Here is a 17392-nt window from a genome sequence, read left to right on the forward strand (position 1 = left end):
AGTATTATTTTTCGTGCACATTAGCGGGGAGCGGACTGAAACCTTGGGCTCACTGTGTTGGAGAAGTTGATTTTACGTTGGGTGATTGTCATCCAGCGTCTCAGCAGGTGGATTAATCCTCTCATGGATAAAGCATCAGCCCCATGAGCCAACAGCAAAGAGCCAAGGGTTTTTTTTACCTGGTAAATCAGGTCAACAGACTGAGGAATGAAAATGTGAGTACATTTTTCTTAGATGTGGACTCTGACGTGTTTATTTATTATGTTATAAACCACGGTTCTCCACCGTAGTCCATGAATAATTCTGCTTTATAAAGAATAGCGTCATGGTGCCACACCTCAAGTCCACTTGCTCGGCTTCTCGAGTCAGGACGTTCTCTCCACCGTGCTCCGCACACGTTCAGCTCGTGGCACCGGCCAGACGCGGCCAATGCTACTTTCACCATCGTGGCTTAGGGGATTAGCTGTTTGATTTGATTGGAGCAACGTGATTCATGAAGCTATCAATTATGTTGCAATGGGGGATTAAAATATAAAAAGGAGGTACATTTTTTGCGAGCTTATTAAAGAATAAATCCAGAACGCTGGGAGGGAAGTGCACGTGGCGCGAGGCGGAGTGAGCAGGCCCCCAGGCTCCAGCGAGCTTGGAGCCAAGGAGCACTTCGAGTGGCTCTCAAGAGATGCGTGACGTACAGGTGATGGGGGCAGCCCCGCAAAGCAGTGCAACTTGCAAGTTGATGTATAACAACGTGAGAACTTGCACGAGTGGCCTGAGTCACCACAAGGACAAAATACAAACTAAAAAAGATGCAAACAGAAATCAGAGCGATCGGTGGCAAATAAAAATGTATCTTTAGCGCGAGTCGACTCGGGCAGATTCTTTTTAAACTGCTAATAGCAGAATTACAAATAAGGTTATAGAAACATTAAACAGATATATGGTGACATTTGCACTAATATGTACTCAGACGAGGACATATGTCAAATGCAATTTCAAATTAATCAGTAGTTAATTTAGATGGGAAAAGTGTGAACAGTGAAAGTGTAAAGGAACTTTAAATTTTGATTTAAAGCTTTCGTGACTGCAGGGATTCATATTCTTGGTTCTTTCGGTAAAGTCGAAACGTCGTGAGAATTGTATTGTTTTATATTTTTATTATTTTATTGTTTCCCTTCTACGTGACTCTACCGAAAGAACCAAGAATATGTAAAGGAACTGTCAAAACTCCCAAGAGCAATGGGAAGATTAAACGAAAATTCATCACATTACTATGCAACATCCATCTCCCATAATAGAGGTTTTTGGGTCAGATCGCCTAAATATAAGTCTTTAAACCCGCCACCACCCGACATAGCCAATTACTAAGGTTTGTCACGTAAACAGAACATGCCAATTACTGAACCCACGAAATGTGGGCTTACTTTCCAACACACCGGTGTGCTGAACTTGTAACTAATTGACATGTTTTGTCTACGTGACAAACTTTACTAATTGGCTGTATCGGATGGTGGTGGGTTTAACGACACATTTATATTTTTTATGCGATCAAACCCAAAAAACCTCTTATGGATAATATTGATTGCGAAAGCCTATGTGTTAAACTGAGCATCCATCTTAAATAACTGCACTTATTAATTAATTGTGGACTCAGTCACCAGACCGACGATGTCCTAAAGCACACTGTGTCCAACCACCACTCTGCAGGTCACAGTAACGCTTTTACTCACCCACCCACTCACCCACCCACCACACTGCAGGTCACAGTAACGCTTTCACTCACCCACCCACTCACCCACCACACTGCAGGTCACAACACTTCTCTCTCTGCTTGTTCCCTTGCCCTGCTCTGCTTTGGAATTCCCTTCACACATCATATCTTTTACCCAAGCTCTTATAACAATAACCTTGCTCATTTCAAGAAACGTGTTACAATCTTAACTATCACAAATTTGAAAGTGCTGTTTGTTGCTGGTCACTGAATGTTTTGGCCCTTTAGGCCTGTGATCCGTAACCCTGTTTAAAAAATAATAAAAATGACTTCCATTGAGCTACATTTTAGATATGGAGTTAGGGTAAAGTTCAAACGTAATTGTAATTATGACCGAGTGGGGAACCCATGTTTCTATGAGTGAGCTACTTTCTGTCTGTGTCATAGCCCCAACCACAACCTAGAATAATCCCTGAAACCAGTAGCATTTATATGTATTGCTGTTTAAATACAATCACGCAAGTTTTACATTCAACAAAGAATGGCAGGTTCAGTGAGCTGTCACGACATGGTCAAATAAAGAATGCAGATTGTGTCAATTAAGCACATCCATTGCATGGAGCCGAGCGTTTTAAGTTCAGAATGGCCCTGGGGATGCTAACAAATCAATTCAAGTGAAACATCAAGTGAAACATCAAGGGATACGCAAGCATTGATTCCCAAACCACAAACCAAAAACTTTCATCGCATCTGTCCATGGCGCTGTTTTATGACAGAAAAATATTCGTGAGGCAAAAAAATTGCATGCAAAGAATTATGGTGCACGTTTGTAAGTGGTTGTGCAGTCAATACTCACAATGCAGCCAACACATACAGCTTTAACACTGCCATATAACAGATGTCATCAATGGGCTGATGTTTCAGGCAATGGCCCTTCTTCAGGGCAGAGAAAGTGACTGATTTGTAGCTGGAGATGGCACTTCACGCGGGGGGGGGGGGGGGGGTGGCACCCCCAAATGTTAATGATTGGGCGGTGAGGCAGCCCAGCGCAAGCACGTTTGTTGCTTGTTGCAAAGATGTACAGTTTGAATATAGCAGCCGCCCTGGTAATTAATGTGTGTGTACTAACAGTAAAAACACTACGCGCCGTCTGCTTCATATTGGACATGAAACATTCCTGTGACGTTATTCGCAAGAGTCGGCCAAATTCTAAAAATTACCCACAAATGATTCAATTTCAATATACAGGCAGTCCCCGAGTTACGGAAGACCGACTTATGGAAATTCTCCTATAAATGATGTTTAAAAATCAATATGCGGAAATGCTTACGTTAGTTACGTAAGCGCAAATAGTAGTGTGGTGAGGTTGCGGATGAATACCGTGGAGCAAGGCGTCTCGCTCCACCAGACGCCGCCTTCACCGAGCCCGATCTTCACAAGGATTAAGGTAAAACAAATTTTTGTAGTGTTACGTAAATCTTTTCCTTTTGTAGCATTGTGTAGTTGTTCATTTTCTAAGCTTATAACTCTCTTTTTTCCCCCCATGTTTATATTGCTAGCTTTCTTAATGTAAAGTTTATTTAATGAGTTATTTACTGTATGTACTGTGTGTGTATGTATATGTGTGTATGTGTGGGCAGGCATGGGTAAAGCTACATGGCCAGGAGTCAGAGCCATTCCCTGTTCACCTTGGGGTGTGACAGGGATGTCCTCTGGCTCCCACATTATTTAACATCATCTCTGACCACGTAGTTCGAGAAGCTTTCCATGGCTATACTGGAGGAAATTCCATCTGGTACAGATACAATGGGAGGCTGATCTATGCCTGGATGCGGTCGAAGGATGGTTCCCTATTGGTCAACCACGTTATGTATGCTGATGATCTGATGATTGCTGCTCAGAGGAGCAGTTGGAGGCTCTGCTGCTGAGCCTTGAGTGTGCCACTAAGAGGTGGAGTCTTAACATCGGCCCCACCAAAACTAAGCACCTGCCTGGGTATTTTGTGCCCCTCAGCTCCCGATTGGTAATGAAGCAGTTGCGGAGAGAGTGGAGAGTTTCCCATACCTGGGCAGTGTGCTCATGACCAGCTCATGTTTGACAGCAGAGGTTTCACTCCGGGTGGCATTATCTTTTCATCGCTGCGTGATGCTGTGTGGAAGCTACCTGGTCTGTCACCCCGCACGAAGCTGCTGCGGAGGAGGCTCGTGAAGAACGCTACTGGGCAGTTGGAGGCAGTCGCCCTCCAACAACAACTGAGGGCAGAGGAGTGACGCTCACAACAATGAACGGAGCACCGGGCGGCTAAGATACAGCAAGTTGGCACAGTCGGGGGCACAGGTGGTGCATCGGCCAGTTATCTCATTCAGCTAACCCATGGCAGCTGGGTGTGTCCCGTGACCTCCTGCCAGCGGGCATTATAGACTCTTCACGTGGCCCCAAAGTGCACCTGGCCTGGCACAGGTGCCGTGGTGGTGTCACTATCACTTAGTGGTGAATGGCGGTTGTTGTGAAATCTAGGCCTAGCCTAATGCACGGTAAATGAACATTCGGAAGTGACTGCTTTCTGTTAACAATGCATGTTAAAATGTTTCGTGGTATTCATAAACAATTGGATAACGTACATGTTCCATGATTTAATTATGGGTAGTGTTCGGGTAGATATTCTATGAAATGAAATAATCATAGGAAGTGCAGAGCGCATGTACAGCGAGATGATACAGGTAGCGGTAGAAAACGGACGACAGCGTGATATTGTACTGAGAGAAAACGGTAGGGGAGGCAGAACTATTTCCGGGTATGGGTTTTTATCTTGATTTTGTGGGAAAATTGTTCAGTTTCTGACATACAGAAAATTCGGGTTACGGATCGTTCTCGGTAACCTAACCCTTCCATAACCCGGGGACTGCCTGTACATTGCAGAAATCCTCGCCTCCCAAATGCGGAAACTTTGTAGGAGCCTCCTGAAAAAAAGGCATGAGACTCAGTGAGGCTTTTCGAGGTAAACATGCTAAATAATTATTCACATGCATGTATTCCCATTTGCAGCTTAGTTAATAAGCCAATTCGGTGTTGATTAATTATACAACCTCTGATTTCTATGCATTGCTCCCACATCTGTCGTTACTTCCGTATGTTCTCAGGTAAGTGGAATCGTTAGTTTCCCCAGGACAGTTATGTCGTCGGTTTCAGTGATCCTAAACGCCGCGGTGCATGCGAGGGAGGCGCGCTGCGCCCGTGCCCACACCCCCGTGCCCTCCGCATCCCCAATGCCCTTGCACCTCCAGATATGCGCCCCATCTTGAAGTTGCCACAGCGAGCATCGCATCGCACGATGCGTCGCTGTTTACGCCACCTGGCCCTGTGCGTCTCCATCGCACACGCTCCGTGAGGGGGGGCCCGGGCATCGAGCGTCATCGCGTGCTGTACCACGAGCCTGCTCGATCGACGGAGCGAGGCCTCGTGCCGGGCCCATTCCCCTTGCTACTCTGCATTACTCCCCCAAGGTCGTGCCGACAAATGTTTGCGCGGATTCCCTATTGTGCTGCGCTTGGCAGTGCGCTGGCTTTGCCACTTTGCATGGCTCGGTTATCTGACACCGTGCTGCCTCCTTGACTTTGTGCCACCACATTTTTTAACTTGAGCGTGGACGGCAGGGCATGTAGTGTCGAGGCAAGGCAGCATCCTTCCTCGGCAAGGATAGGCGAGTGTTTCGGAACGGAAGGACACCCTCGGGGTATTGCTTACTCGTCAATGTGTAGCATACAGGCTGTCACATCTGATGAGGCCGTTGTAAGTTATGAAGCGAGCTGGCGATGTTCGCGTGAGCGAGCATCCCTCCCGTGTATTTCTGGGGTTGAGGAAAAGAGGAGGGCTCGTGTTGCAAAGTTTTTATGACCTGGGGGGAAGAGGACTCAGTGCTGATTGTGGAGACTAGAGACTGTGACTCTTCACGCGGCAGGGAAAGGGAAACGTTGGAGCAGGGAGAGAGGGTGGAGAGGGGGTGAAGAGAGACATCGTGAGGGTAGAGCAGCAGATGCAGACGCTGTCTCGCAGGGAGAGACAGTCACAGGCACCGCCCTTGCTGGATCTGGCAAGCGGAAGGTGGCAATAGCAAGGTGCTGAGTGGGATCAACGGAATTAGATGCGATGACCTCGTAACCCTGACCGTGCATGCCCGTGTCACTCGTGTGCAGAGTGTGATTGGTCGGTCCTGGGCAGAGGTGACAACTCATCGCTTATCATGGCGTTGCTGGGTTAAATTTCCCACCGAGCTGGCATTTCCACGTCCTGCTGTCTCAGCAGAACAGAACTTGGTGAAAGGAAACGAAAGCTTTCAGGGCTTTGATTACCGCTGCTAATGAGTGTTTGCAGAGAGCGGATTCCGCTCACCTCAAGCGACCTGGTGAGGATTTGGATTAATCGACCGCGTGTTTATGAGGTTGCTTAGAAATGCGGAAAGGAAATAAAAAAACAATGACATGGAAGCGGGCAGATTAGGACGACGTCCCTGTGCCAGGTTAGGTGCAGCAACATCATTGTCAGAGTTCCCTCCATATTGCCACAGAAGCCTGCGGGGGGAAACGTGGGCGAGGTTGCAGATTATGAAAGTTTGCCATTGGCAAATATAACTCGCTTCTGATGTTAGCTGTGGCTAGAAATCTGACGTTGCCAGGTTTATAGCAGTGCATCGATGCTACCACCCCCCACGCCTGTATGTGTGTCTGCAGTTTCTATATAGAAATTACATAAATACTTTGTAACATCACGTGCAAGAGCATACCTTTGTGTGCCAGTGTTCGAGCACAAGTCATAGATTTGAAGATCACAAACACTTGTTTTTTTATTGTAATGACCTCGTCTCACTGCGTGCCCGCCCAATCGAGTAGAGGACATTCGCCGCTAAGCGAAGTGCTACCTCTCCGCTGTGCACGGCACCCCCCGCTGGCCACCTGTGACGCGGCTTCTGCCATCACTGGCGGAAAATGTCACGTCGGTCTCACGTTGGTGAAGGGGAGGACAGGAATGACAGTGAGACGATTGCCTTCTGTTCATGAAACAAAGCGGTGATGCAACGGGGCGGGAGACAAGTGGTGGCTCTGTGCGCCGTGCCGCCTGGCTCTCTGAGCCCTACGTGTGTGCGTGTGCGCACGTGCTTGTTATGCAGGAGCATTGTTTTTGATGGGGGGAGACAGGGTGGAGTTTGGGTTGTAAATGTCGTCGCGCGCTCACACTTGGCGTAACATATCTGCCGCGCCTCGAATTCTGGAAATTAAACAAAACGGGTAAAATGAGCACGTATGTTCTGATAAATGACGGCCATCCAGGGAATCGCGTTTTGTCCAGAACACAATGCCGCATCCTGCTTTTGTGCCACGTGCTCGCGTCGAACACGGTGCAGCACATCATGGTTTTCATTATTTTCGTTCTGACAAAACCCTATGTGTTTTCCAGCGGTGGTCTTTGAATGCTGTGTCGTATTCCTGCTCACGATGGGCTCGAGTCAGGCTATGGCTCACGTAGTCTCGCACTTGGGAGATTGTTGTATTATTTTATATTGTTTTGTGACTTTTTACCGCAAGTTAAATCACAATTGCGCCATTGGGACCAGTACACCGAGCGAAGCGTTTCCTCTCTGGATGTTGCGGAATCGCCTATTTCTTTGTGGCCAAAGCCAAAAGTGACATCACTACTCTTCACCTGAAATCCTACAAGGCCATGGCTTACATAACTTCTCTTTGAGCGAGTCATTTGCACAAGTCCATCAGCCAAATTATTTTTTCAGAGCTGGGAATCGTCAAGTTAAGTTAAAATTGAAATGGCTACAAGCACGAATACAACACATTTCTGTGGAGTCATGAGTGAGTGTTCTGTGACCATCAAATTCAAGCAAGGCCTCCCATGTAGGTTACCTTCACCAACCTGCACTGCACTGGGGAGTGTGGGTTGGTGAAAGCGGGGAGCATAGAAGTATAGTACACTAATAGATTTTGCTGCACTGCCCTCTGATGCTCACAACCCCAAAGCCTATAATACCAACACCTCAGCCGTGGCAGATCATTGTTCTAATTCAGTAGGCTCACATGACATTGACTTCTCCAAGACAGAGGTTCTTTGTAAGCCATCTGGCTACCATAAGAGATTCGTTCATGAGGCTATCCACATATACAAGCACAGACACAATTTCAACCGAGAAGATGGATTCTGGCTTAGCAATCATTGGAAGGATTTGATAAACCATTTCAGGTCTTAATTGATTGTTCACGCTTACGGTGGCTTTCAGACAGCATAAATTAATTTTTCGTCTCCCCCCTCCTCTTTTCAGAACATAGATGGACTCGTCCTTCTAAATAAACTGCCAAATCGCTGCCCGTGGTGCTGACGTTTTTTAAAATTTTATTTAAATAAGTACACCGTTTTAAAAATAAATAAATGCGAACCGCCACTTCTTTCAAATGTTTCTTGCCGTTGGTTTTTCACACCTGATGATGACCGTTTGTGTTATGGTCGAAACGTCGTGAAAATTTGTATTGTTTTATATATACTTTATTATTTTATTGTTTCCCTTCAACGTGACTTTACCGAAAGAGCTAAGAATATGAATACCTATAATACCTGTTTTGCATGGTGATCCAAGCACTATAGAGTCTCAATGCAGATTCATTTCCAAAATATGACAAAGCCAGATGCATATCAGGCGATTTTCTCTAGGTCGTACGTACACGTACATGGATACATGCACGCACGCGTATACATATGTACCTATCAATCTTAACACAGTGTTATATAAAGCAATTCTTCATCGCCACCTCTATAGGAGTTTTCTTAGTGAGGGTCTTCTTTACTCTTTGGTTCTATTCGGTAAAGTCACGTAGGTAAAAAATAAAACAACAAAAATAACGTTTCGGCCACAACACAAGCGGCCTTCATCAGGTGAAGGGATCAGGCTGTCTCGAGGACAGCGCTGGAGTGGAACACAGCCACGCTCAGACCGCGATCTTTAAGCTGTGTGCGAGGAAACAAGGTGCCTTGGCAAAGGAATTGGCATAAAAAATAGCATTTGATTGGCCGACTTAGCATAGAGGTGGTGTACATGCGGGTGAACATGCCGGTTGGCGCGGGGGGGAGGGGGAGTTTACCTATTGATGGTGGGAAAAGGGAATTTAAGAGCTGCGAAAGTTTGGGGTACCACTACTTGAAAAATATACTGTACCATTGAAAATTAGTTTAATGTTTGGTTCGATTTAGAACATCTTTCCAATGGTTGCTTAATTTGAAACCATCTTCTCGGTTGAAATTGTGTCTGTGCTTGTAGATCTGAATTGCCTCGTGAACAAATCTCTGATAAAAACCCGTGGGTTTGCAAAGAACCTTGGTATCGGAGAAAATTATATCGTGATCACCCACAGCGTTGTAACAATGGTCAGCTACGGCAGAAGAATTCGTTTTGCCGTGTTTCAAATCTGATTTGTGCTCGCGAATTCGGTCAGAGACATGTCGCTTTGTCTCCCCGATATAGCAAACACCGCAGGTACAACTCAATTTGTAAACCCCGGGGTACTGTAAGTCTGGAATGACATCCTTCACGGATGGGATCAGATCACGAATTTTGTGTACTGTATTGAACCGGACCTGGATCTTGTGTTTGTTTAGAATTTTGGAAATCCTTTTAGTAACGCCTGCTATATATGGTAGTGTGATGGTTTTGACCGGAGTATCAAGTGGTTGTTTCTGTATGGAGGGAGAAACAGCTTGGCGGATGGTACGGTCAGAGTATCCATTCCTTTTGAGGGCCAGGTGTACATGTTTTAACTCACTGGTCAGGTGGTGTTGGTCCAAAATGCAATGAGCCCTATGGTATAAAGTTTTGATGAGAGAATTCTTCTGGGCTGGGTGGTGGTGGGAATCAGGCTTCAAGTAGGAATCCGTGTGGGTGAGTTTCCTGTAGACAGAATGCCCCAATGAGCCATCAGGTCTCCTCTCAAACAGAACATCCAAGAATGGTAGCTTGCCATCTTTCTCCACCTCCATGGTGAATTTGATGGCGGGATGTCTGGAATTTATGTGGTGTAGGAAAAGGTTCAGAGCTGGAAGGCCATGTGGCCAAATGACGAAAGTGTCATCCACATATCTCTTCCATAGGGAAGGTCTGAGGGTGGAAGTCTGGATGGCGTCTGATTCAAATTTCTCCATGAAAACATTGGCTATCACTGGTGACAAGGGGGATCCCATGGGGGTACCCTCATTTTGTTTGTAGAAGGAGCCATTCCAAGTAAAGTAGGTATTGTTGAGGCAGTGCCTAACCAGTGCAGGTGTATCGGGGTCTAGTCCATGTTGGAATTAATTATTTCAATGGTATCAGGCACTGGGACCTTGGTGAACATAGCCTAGGTGCTTCCTTGTTTGCATGCTCCAAGAGGGTAGTAATCTGACTGCTGTATAAATCCGGTCCTGAAGTGTCCCTTTCATGACAATACCACAGAGATACCACTCCATGCCTCAAGTATCTCACCCAACAGAGGCCCTCAACGGGGGTCTTCGCCAGGCCCTGTGGCCACTTCAAGGCCCGCAATGCAGCCCCACGCCCTAATGTGAGAGTGGGGCACCTCACAGGAGGTACACGCAGCTGATGCCAGCAGCTGATGCCAGTATGAGCCCCTGGGTAATAGACACGATGACGATGCTGTGCAACGTGACCCGCGACCCAAAGCCACTCACTCCGCTATGCTGATGGCACCGAGTGGTGGTCCACGGTGACCGAGTGAGTACCCGGTTTCACAGCCAGGTCCTCCACGGTGCCAGCGCAGGGCTCTGATGTGGGGAAGGCGTCACTCTTTTTGGGGATGCAGCTTTGTCCGATGCTCATGGTTCGGGTTAGGACCTTGGGGAAGTTGGTGTGGATCGCAGTATGAGTAAGGAGTAGAAGTTTTGTTCGGGTTAGGATCGGAGTTCCGAGTGGATTTTTTTCCAGGTGGGTGTTCATCGGGTTAGGGTTAAGAGTTAGGTTTAACGTGAAGGGTTGTGTGACATTACAAATCAGAGTGATGGCTAGACTGTTGCTGGGTTACGGTGAGGGCTATTGTCACGAGGTTTGTGTGAGTATAGGGTGTGGCTGGGTCACTATAAGGGTCGTGATGTAGTATACATGTGTGTGTGGCGGCAAGGTGACCAAGTGGTGCACGTTCCCCAGGTTCCGTGTGCAGATCCCAGCTACGGAAGTGCCTCGTATCGCGCATCGGCGAGGACTGGATCTTCCTGCTGCTTCTCGGCCTTGTCATGGCGCTAGTCAGTTGGGTCATGGACTTTGCCATCTCCAAGAGTCTACAGGGTGAGTACGAGGGCGGGCGCGGGCTTACTCGGCTACTCACTCGCTCACCAGCTCACCCACATATGCATCTGGCCACCAACTCCCCCAACTACTTGCCGCTTGCTCGCCTGCTCATCCAAACACCCAAATGCTTGTCCGCCAGCTTATCTGTTCTCCTACCTGCCCATATGCTTATCCATTAACCCCCTGCTTGCCCAATCGCTTGTCAGCAAGCTCAGCTGCTTGATCACCTGCACACCTACTTGCTCATCTACCTGTCTCCTCCTACCAGCCCATCTCTTGCTGGGCCAGAGAGAAGCGTCCAGAAATGATTTGCCGCGGCATCACCGGTTGTGCCACGCGTGTCTCCGCGTGCAGCTCACATCTGGATGTTCCGGCAGCTTGACAACAACGTGATGCTGCAGTACCTGGCGTGGGTCACCTATCCCGTGGTGCTCATCACCTTCTCTGCCGGATTCTGCCAGATCGTCTCGCCGCAGGCTGTTGGTCAGTGCGGTGCGATGGGACATGGGTGGGGGTTTGAATCCCAGGCTTTTGGTAGCGGCACGAGTATTGGTAGCACGTGGGCGACCGCCACACATAGCAGGTGCTCTACGCTGTTGGGCTACGTGGTGGGCAGCATTGTTGTACTCTACTTCTATGCTCCTCTGTCTACGCTCCCCACCTTCACCAACCCCCACTGACCAACGTGGTGCAGTATGGGGTAGGTTCATTAAAGTGGTCGCGACGAAGCTCAGAATTGTGTTTTTTTTTTAATTTGTCTTTGCTGTAGTTGAGCCGTGTGCGGTGGTGGCGGCGCACAGCTCTGATCCAGCTTTTTAAAGGCGAGGGGTTGGTGGATGAAGGAGAGATTGATTAAACGTCCAAGCCCACGAAGCTTCCAGGTCGCCATGAGATGGCAGTACAGCAAATGGGTTCGTGGGGCCAGCTGTGCAGACCTATGAGTGCTGTCCTCTCGTATGTGTGGGGTTTCTCCAGGGCACCAGTTTTTTCCTATATCAAAAACACTCCTTGGAATGGAATTTGCCAAACATTCCAATGGAAGACTCTCTTTCCTGGATGAATAAATGATATTACTAATATCAATCAAATATTGGAGATGATATTCTTTGGGTCTTTCGGAGATGATGTGAGCTGGGAGGTGGTGAGTACTGGAGGTGGTGTGTGATTGACGACGTGGGGAGTATTGGAGGTGTTGTGTAATGGAGAATACGTGTGATGAAGGATTTCCCGCACCTCTAATTAGCACGGTTGGTTCGTACAGTGCAAATTAAGCTCAACTTAGGTACATTCAGTGTGTGGTGGAGAGGATGTGCAATAGATGTATTGTGAGTTCCAACAGTGCCCCAGACAGCATGGGAATCATTGACGAGATTTTATGTTTTCATATTTTTTATTGCAATTCTTCTTGAGAGTACATTTGCTTTTTAACTTGTACGTACTTAAATATATTTCATTGTTTGATGTAGGGGGCGATGATTGCCGCTATGTGTATTATCCCAATTTTGTAATTTTGCAGGTGATTTTTTATTATGTTAAATGTGAACCCTACGCAGGCCTACTCTTGCGAATAACGTCAGGGGATTTTTAACGTCCACTGTGAAGCGTAGTGTTGTTGTGGTTATTGCTGCCATAGTATTAACTAGGGCGGCCATTGGAATTAGAACCATGCACCTTTACAACAAGCGGCAAATGTGTTACGACTAGGCCGCATCACCTCCCTCATGTAACATAGAGTGGCATGTGGATCGCTCATAGGCTCCGGGATCCCTGAGATGAAGACGATCCTGCGGGGTGTGGTGCTCAAGGAGTACCTCACTCTCAAGACGTTTGTGGCCAAGGTGGTCGGCCTCTCCTGCTCCCTGGGCAGCAACATGCCGCTTGGCAAGGAGGTGAGGCCAATGGATCGCGTGCCCGGCCAGCGGGCGACCGCACAGGATTGTGGGAGCACTGGTAAAGAGGGCAGCAGATGGCACCATCGGTACAGGAGTGGCACATGGCACCATTGATATAGGGCAAGGATCTTCAATTACATTTTCCCATGAGCCACATAAGATCATGCTGTAACCAACGTGCATAATGTACATTAAATACACTACAATATACAGTGAGGGAAAAAAGTATTTGATCCCCTGCTGATTTTGTACGTTTGCCCACTGACAAAGAAATGATCAGTCTATAATTTTAATGGTAAGTTTATTTGAGCAGTGAGAGACAGAATAACAAGAAAATCCAGAAAAACGCATTTCAAAAATGTTATAAATTGATTTGCATTTTAATGAGGGAAATAAGTATTTGACCCCCTCTCAATCAGAAAGATTTCTGGCTCCCAGGTGTTTTTATACAGGTAACAAGCTGAGATTAGGAGCACACTCTTAAAGGGAGTGCTCCTAATCTCAGCTTGTTACTTGTATAAAAGACACCTGTCCACAGCAGCAATCAATCAATCAGATTCCAAACTCTCCACCATGGCCAAGATCAAATAGCTCTCCAAGGATGTCAGGGACAAGATTGTAGACCTACACAAGGCTGGAATAGGGCTACAAGACCATTGCCAAGCAGCTTGGTGAGAAGGTGACAACAGTTGGTGCGATTATTCGCAAATGGAAGAAACACAAAAGAACTGTCAATCTCCCTCGGCCTGGGGCTCCATGCAAGATCTCACCTCGTGGAGTTGCAATGATCATGAGAACGGTGAGGAATCAGCCCAGAACTACACGGGAGGATCTTGTCAATGATCTCAAGGCAGCTGGGACCATAGTCACCAAGAAAACAATTGGTAACACACTACGTCGTGAAGGACTGAAATCCTGCAGTGCCCGCAAGGTCCCCCTACTCAAGAAAGCACATATACATGCCCGTCTGAAGTTTGTCAACGAACATCTGAATGATTCAGAGGACAACTGGGTGAAAGTGTTCTGGTCAGATGAGACCAAAATGGAGCTCTTTGGCATCAACTCGCCGTGTTTGGAGGAGGAGGAGGAGGAATGCTGCCTATGACCCCAAGAACACCATCCCCACCGTCAAACATGGAGGTGGAAACATTATGCTTTGGGGGTGTTTTTCTACTAAGGGGACAGGACAACTTCACCGCATCAAAGGGACGATGGACGGGGCCATGTACCGTCAAATCTTGGGTGAGAACCTCCTTCCCTCAGCCAGGGCATTGAAAATGGGTCGTGGATGGGTATTCCAGCATGACAATGACCCAAAACACACGGCCAAGGCAACAAAGGAGTGGCTCAAGAAGAAGCACTTTAAGGTCTTGGAGTGGCCTAGCCAGTCTCCAGACCTTAATCCCATAGAAAATCTGTGGAGGGAGCTGAAGGTTCGAGTTGCCAAACGTCAGCCTCGAAACCTTAATGACTTGGAGAGAGTTCGGGAATAGGGGCGTGGCCGGGTCGTGCGAGGGATAAGAGCCGGCGCGGACCGGACCTGGGGGCTGTCGTTGTGGGTCGCCTTGGAATGGGTCGTCCTCATCATCCTGAGGTGGGCGCCGTGTAGTCTGACGGTGTCTGTGAGAGCTACATTACATATATTAAAAAAATACACTTGAAACACTGAGCGTGCAGAGTGCCTGCACCAGGCACATCGCCAAACGTCATGAGCGCCGTTAAATTGACCGATCACGCCGCTGTTAACTCATACGACAAATGCTGGAGCTCTTTCCACTGCATAGCACTGCCTCACTACTTCCAGCACACATCTGTAAGGCACTCGTTAATACAGCACTAATACAAAGCTCATTAATAAAAGGCTCACGAATACAGCCCATATCAACACAGCACTAATACCATGCTTACTAATACAGCACTAACAAATACTGCACTCACCGATAGAGTGCTAATACAGAAATAACTAATGCAAAGCTCACTAATACATCACTCACTTATACACTGCTCACTAATACAACAGTCACTAATACAAAGCCTGTAAGTACAGCACACGCTCATAATGTTCACTAATACAGTTCTCAATAATGCAGTTCTCATGAACACAGCTCACTAATACAACGCTCACAAATACAGAGCTCACGAATGCAGTGTTGGGTAATCCATTGCTGACATACAACACTCAATAATACAATACTCACTAATACACCTCTCACTAGTACAGCATTCACGAATACAGAGCTCACTGATATAGCACTGATACAGCGCTCACTAACAGCACACAAACTGATGTGAGCTGTGTTGATGTGTACTAATGTGTTCTCTGCCTGTGACCAAATGCACTTGAATGCCCCTGATCCCGTCAGATTTTGGAAGTTAAGCAGGTTTGAGCCTGGATATCTCTTGGTTCCATGACCACCATCACACATGAACACATTGTCATAGGCTGCTACTGCTGGGGCACGTGGTAAGCCGCAGAGGGCATGGCAGCAAAGTCCATTATTGTACTGTCCTGTGCCCCCCATCGATGCGCATGGTGTGAGGAGCACATCGCATAACGGTGGACTGACACCGGGACTTGTGCTTATCTCGCCAGGTGGTGTGCCGATGTCGTTGTCGTGTCTCGCTGACGTACCTTCTCTCCATTGTGTCCGCAGGGCCCCTTTGTTCATGTCGCCAGCGTGTGCGCCACGCTGCTCAGTAAATTCATGTCGTTTTTCGGCGGCATCTACCAGGTGAGCTCGCCCACCGTGTGTCAGGTTAACCCGACGGTGAGCGCCAACCCCCCCCCCCCCCAGCATCAGCTTGCATAACTCTGGACGGTCCACGTTAATGAGCCCACTTCAGACAACGAGAAGCCCCATAGACTCGTAAAACTGTGTGCGCAGCACGAGAGCAAATGTATTCTACTACTCAGGGTATCGTAGGTGATACCCACAAAGCCATGCAAGCCGTGTTAGGGAGTTTACCGATTGACAGCGGTAGCCACGTAGTTACGACCGCCTGCCTGGTGTGCACACGCGTGCTGATGTGCAAACAGCTCAGCGTCCCGAGGACTTACGTGTGCTACGAGATGTCTGTCTGGACGCTGTAACAAATCACTATTGCGTTACCGTGTGTGTTGCTGCTGCCTGTGAGCGCACGCTTGCGAATGTTGTGGGGCCGTCGTTACTGAGCACACGGATGGGGAGCTCATTCATCACAGCTGTGCTGATGATTTGAAACAATAAAATGGCCACACCTGCAGTTGGAGCTGGTGATCTGCTTAGGGCAGAGAGCTTAACGAACCAGGCGGAACAAATTAAACATTCAATGTAAACGAGACAGTGCCAACTTCATCTCGTGCAAACAACGGCATAGCCAATACAAATTAGACATAGAAAATGAAACAAAAAAAGTGATTAATTCTTTGGGTCTTTCGGTAAAGTCACGTAGATAGATTCAAAAAAATAAAATCAACCAAAAACTACGACGTTTCGATCACAACACAAGCGATCGTCATCAGGAGGAACCTATCGACGTGAATTTACCGAAAGACCCAAATAATATGAATTCCTGCAATCATGAAAGCTTTAAGTCAAGAAAAAAGTTATTATTTTTGTAATTGAATTGCTACCCCAAATGTGACCATTCATGGACTCGCTGGCTGGGAGATTCTGTTCACGCGCTCATTGGGAACATTCCATGTGTGGCCCATGGCGGCTCTCCTCCAGTCCAGGAGACGGAAGAGGATGAAACTGTGACTCTTCCGCAGTTCGAACCCCTTCTTCGCAGATGTCTAACCCACACTGCCGGTGCGTTGTTCGCGATGGCGACGTGTCGTCGTCCTTTTAAACGCGGACATGTATCTTTCGTCACCCGCTATCTGGCCGAACCTCTCCGGCGAACTCACGGCGTCCGCGCGCCATGAAACACGGCGATAATTCCACGGCCGATGACTCCTCCGATCCCTTGAGCACACACGGAGCGGGGTCCGTGCCAGCGGACGCTTTCCCCATGTCGGGCTGTGGCCGCTTGGCGGCGCGTCCTTGTGCCAGCACGCACCCGAGCCAACACGTTCTCCAGCTGTTGCCGCACCGCTGTTAAATTAGGAGTGTCAACGATACGAGAGTGCGTGTGGCGCACACCCTGCTCGGGGGTTAAAATAAACTTTTCGCTTGAGTTTTGTAAACAGTTTCACGGGAGCTGCGAATAGAAAATAAATAGCGCTGAGTGCCCTGTCTAATTAATCCGAGCAATTGTTTCACCTCGTGCCTGGATTTTATAAGGTGCAGCAGCTGCAGCTCACGTGATTTAAATAGCTCCGTTTCACAGCCAGAGAAGTTTCTTGAAAATGCGAATGAATCGCAGGGTACATCCCGTGGCTGTCGGCGATGCATTGATGTGGCGCCGCTGCTGGCACGAGGGCGTGGGCAGTGGAGGCCGAGCTCCTTTACCCTTGTTAGGGGTTGCATGGCAGCGCAGTCC

The 17392-nt window shown here is 47.8% G+C and overlaps 1 protein-coding gene across 6 annotated transcripts in view; it reads left to right on the forward strand.

Moving 5' to 3' along the window:
• LOC116950414 (chloride channel protein 2-like) overlaps positions 1-17392 on the forward strand; it is a 97676-nt gene that overhangs the window by 54345 nt on the left and 25939 nt on the right. For all 6 annotated transcript variants that reach the window (XM_076072981.1, XM_032968129.2, XM_076072979.1 and 3 more), the window contains 4 exons: positions 10896-11033; positions 11391-11519; positions 12792-12925; positions 15583-15660. In XM_076072981.1, the coding sequence (XP_075929096.1) occupies positions 10896-11033; positions 11391-11519; positions 12792-12925; positions 15583-15660 (479 nt within the window). The remainder of the gene's footprint in view (positions 1-10895; positions 11034-11390; positions 11520-12791; positions 12926-15582; positions 15661-17392) is intronic.

The sequence above is a fragment of the Petromyzon marinus genome, chromosome 39 (assembly GCF_048934315.1).
Source record: "Petromyzon marinus isolate PM22_M1 ecotype Great Lakes invasive population chromosome 39, UKy_Petmar_22M1.pri1.0, whole genome shotgun sequence".
In the NCBI taxonomy this organism is placed as follows: domain Eukaryota; kingdom Metazoa; phylum Chordata; class Hyperoartia; order Petromyzontiformes; family Petromyzontidae; genus Petromyzon; species Petromyzon marinus.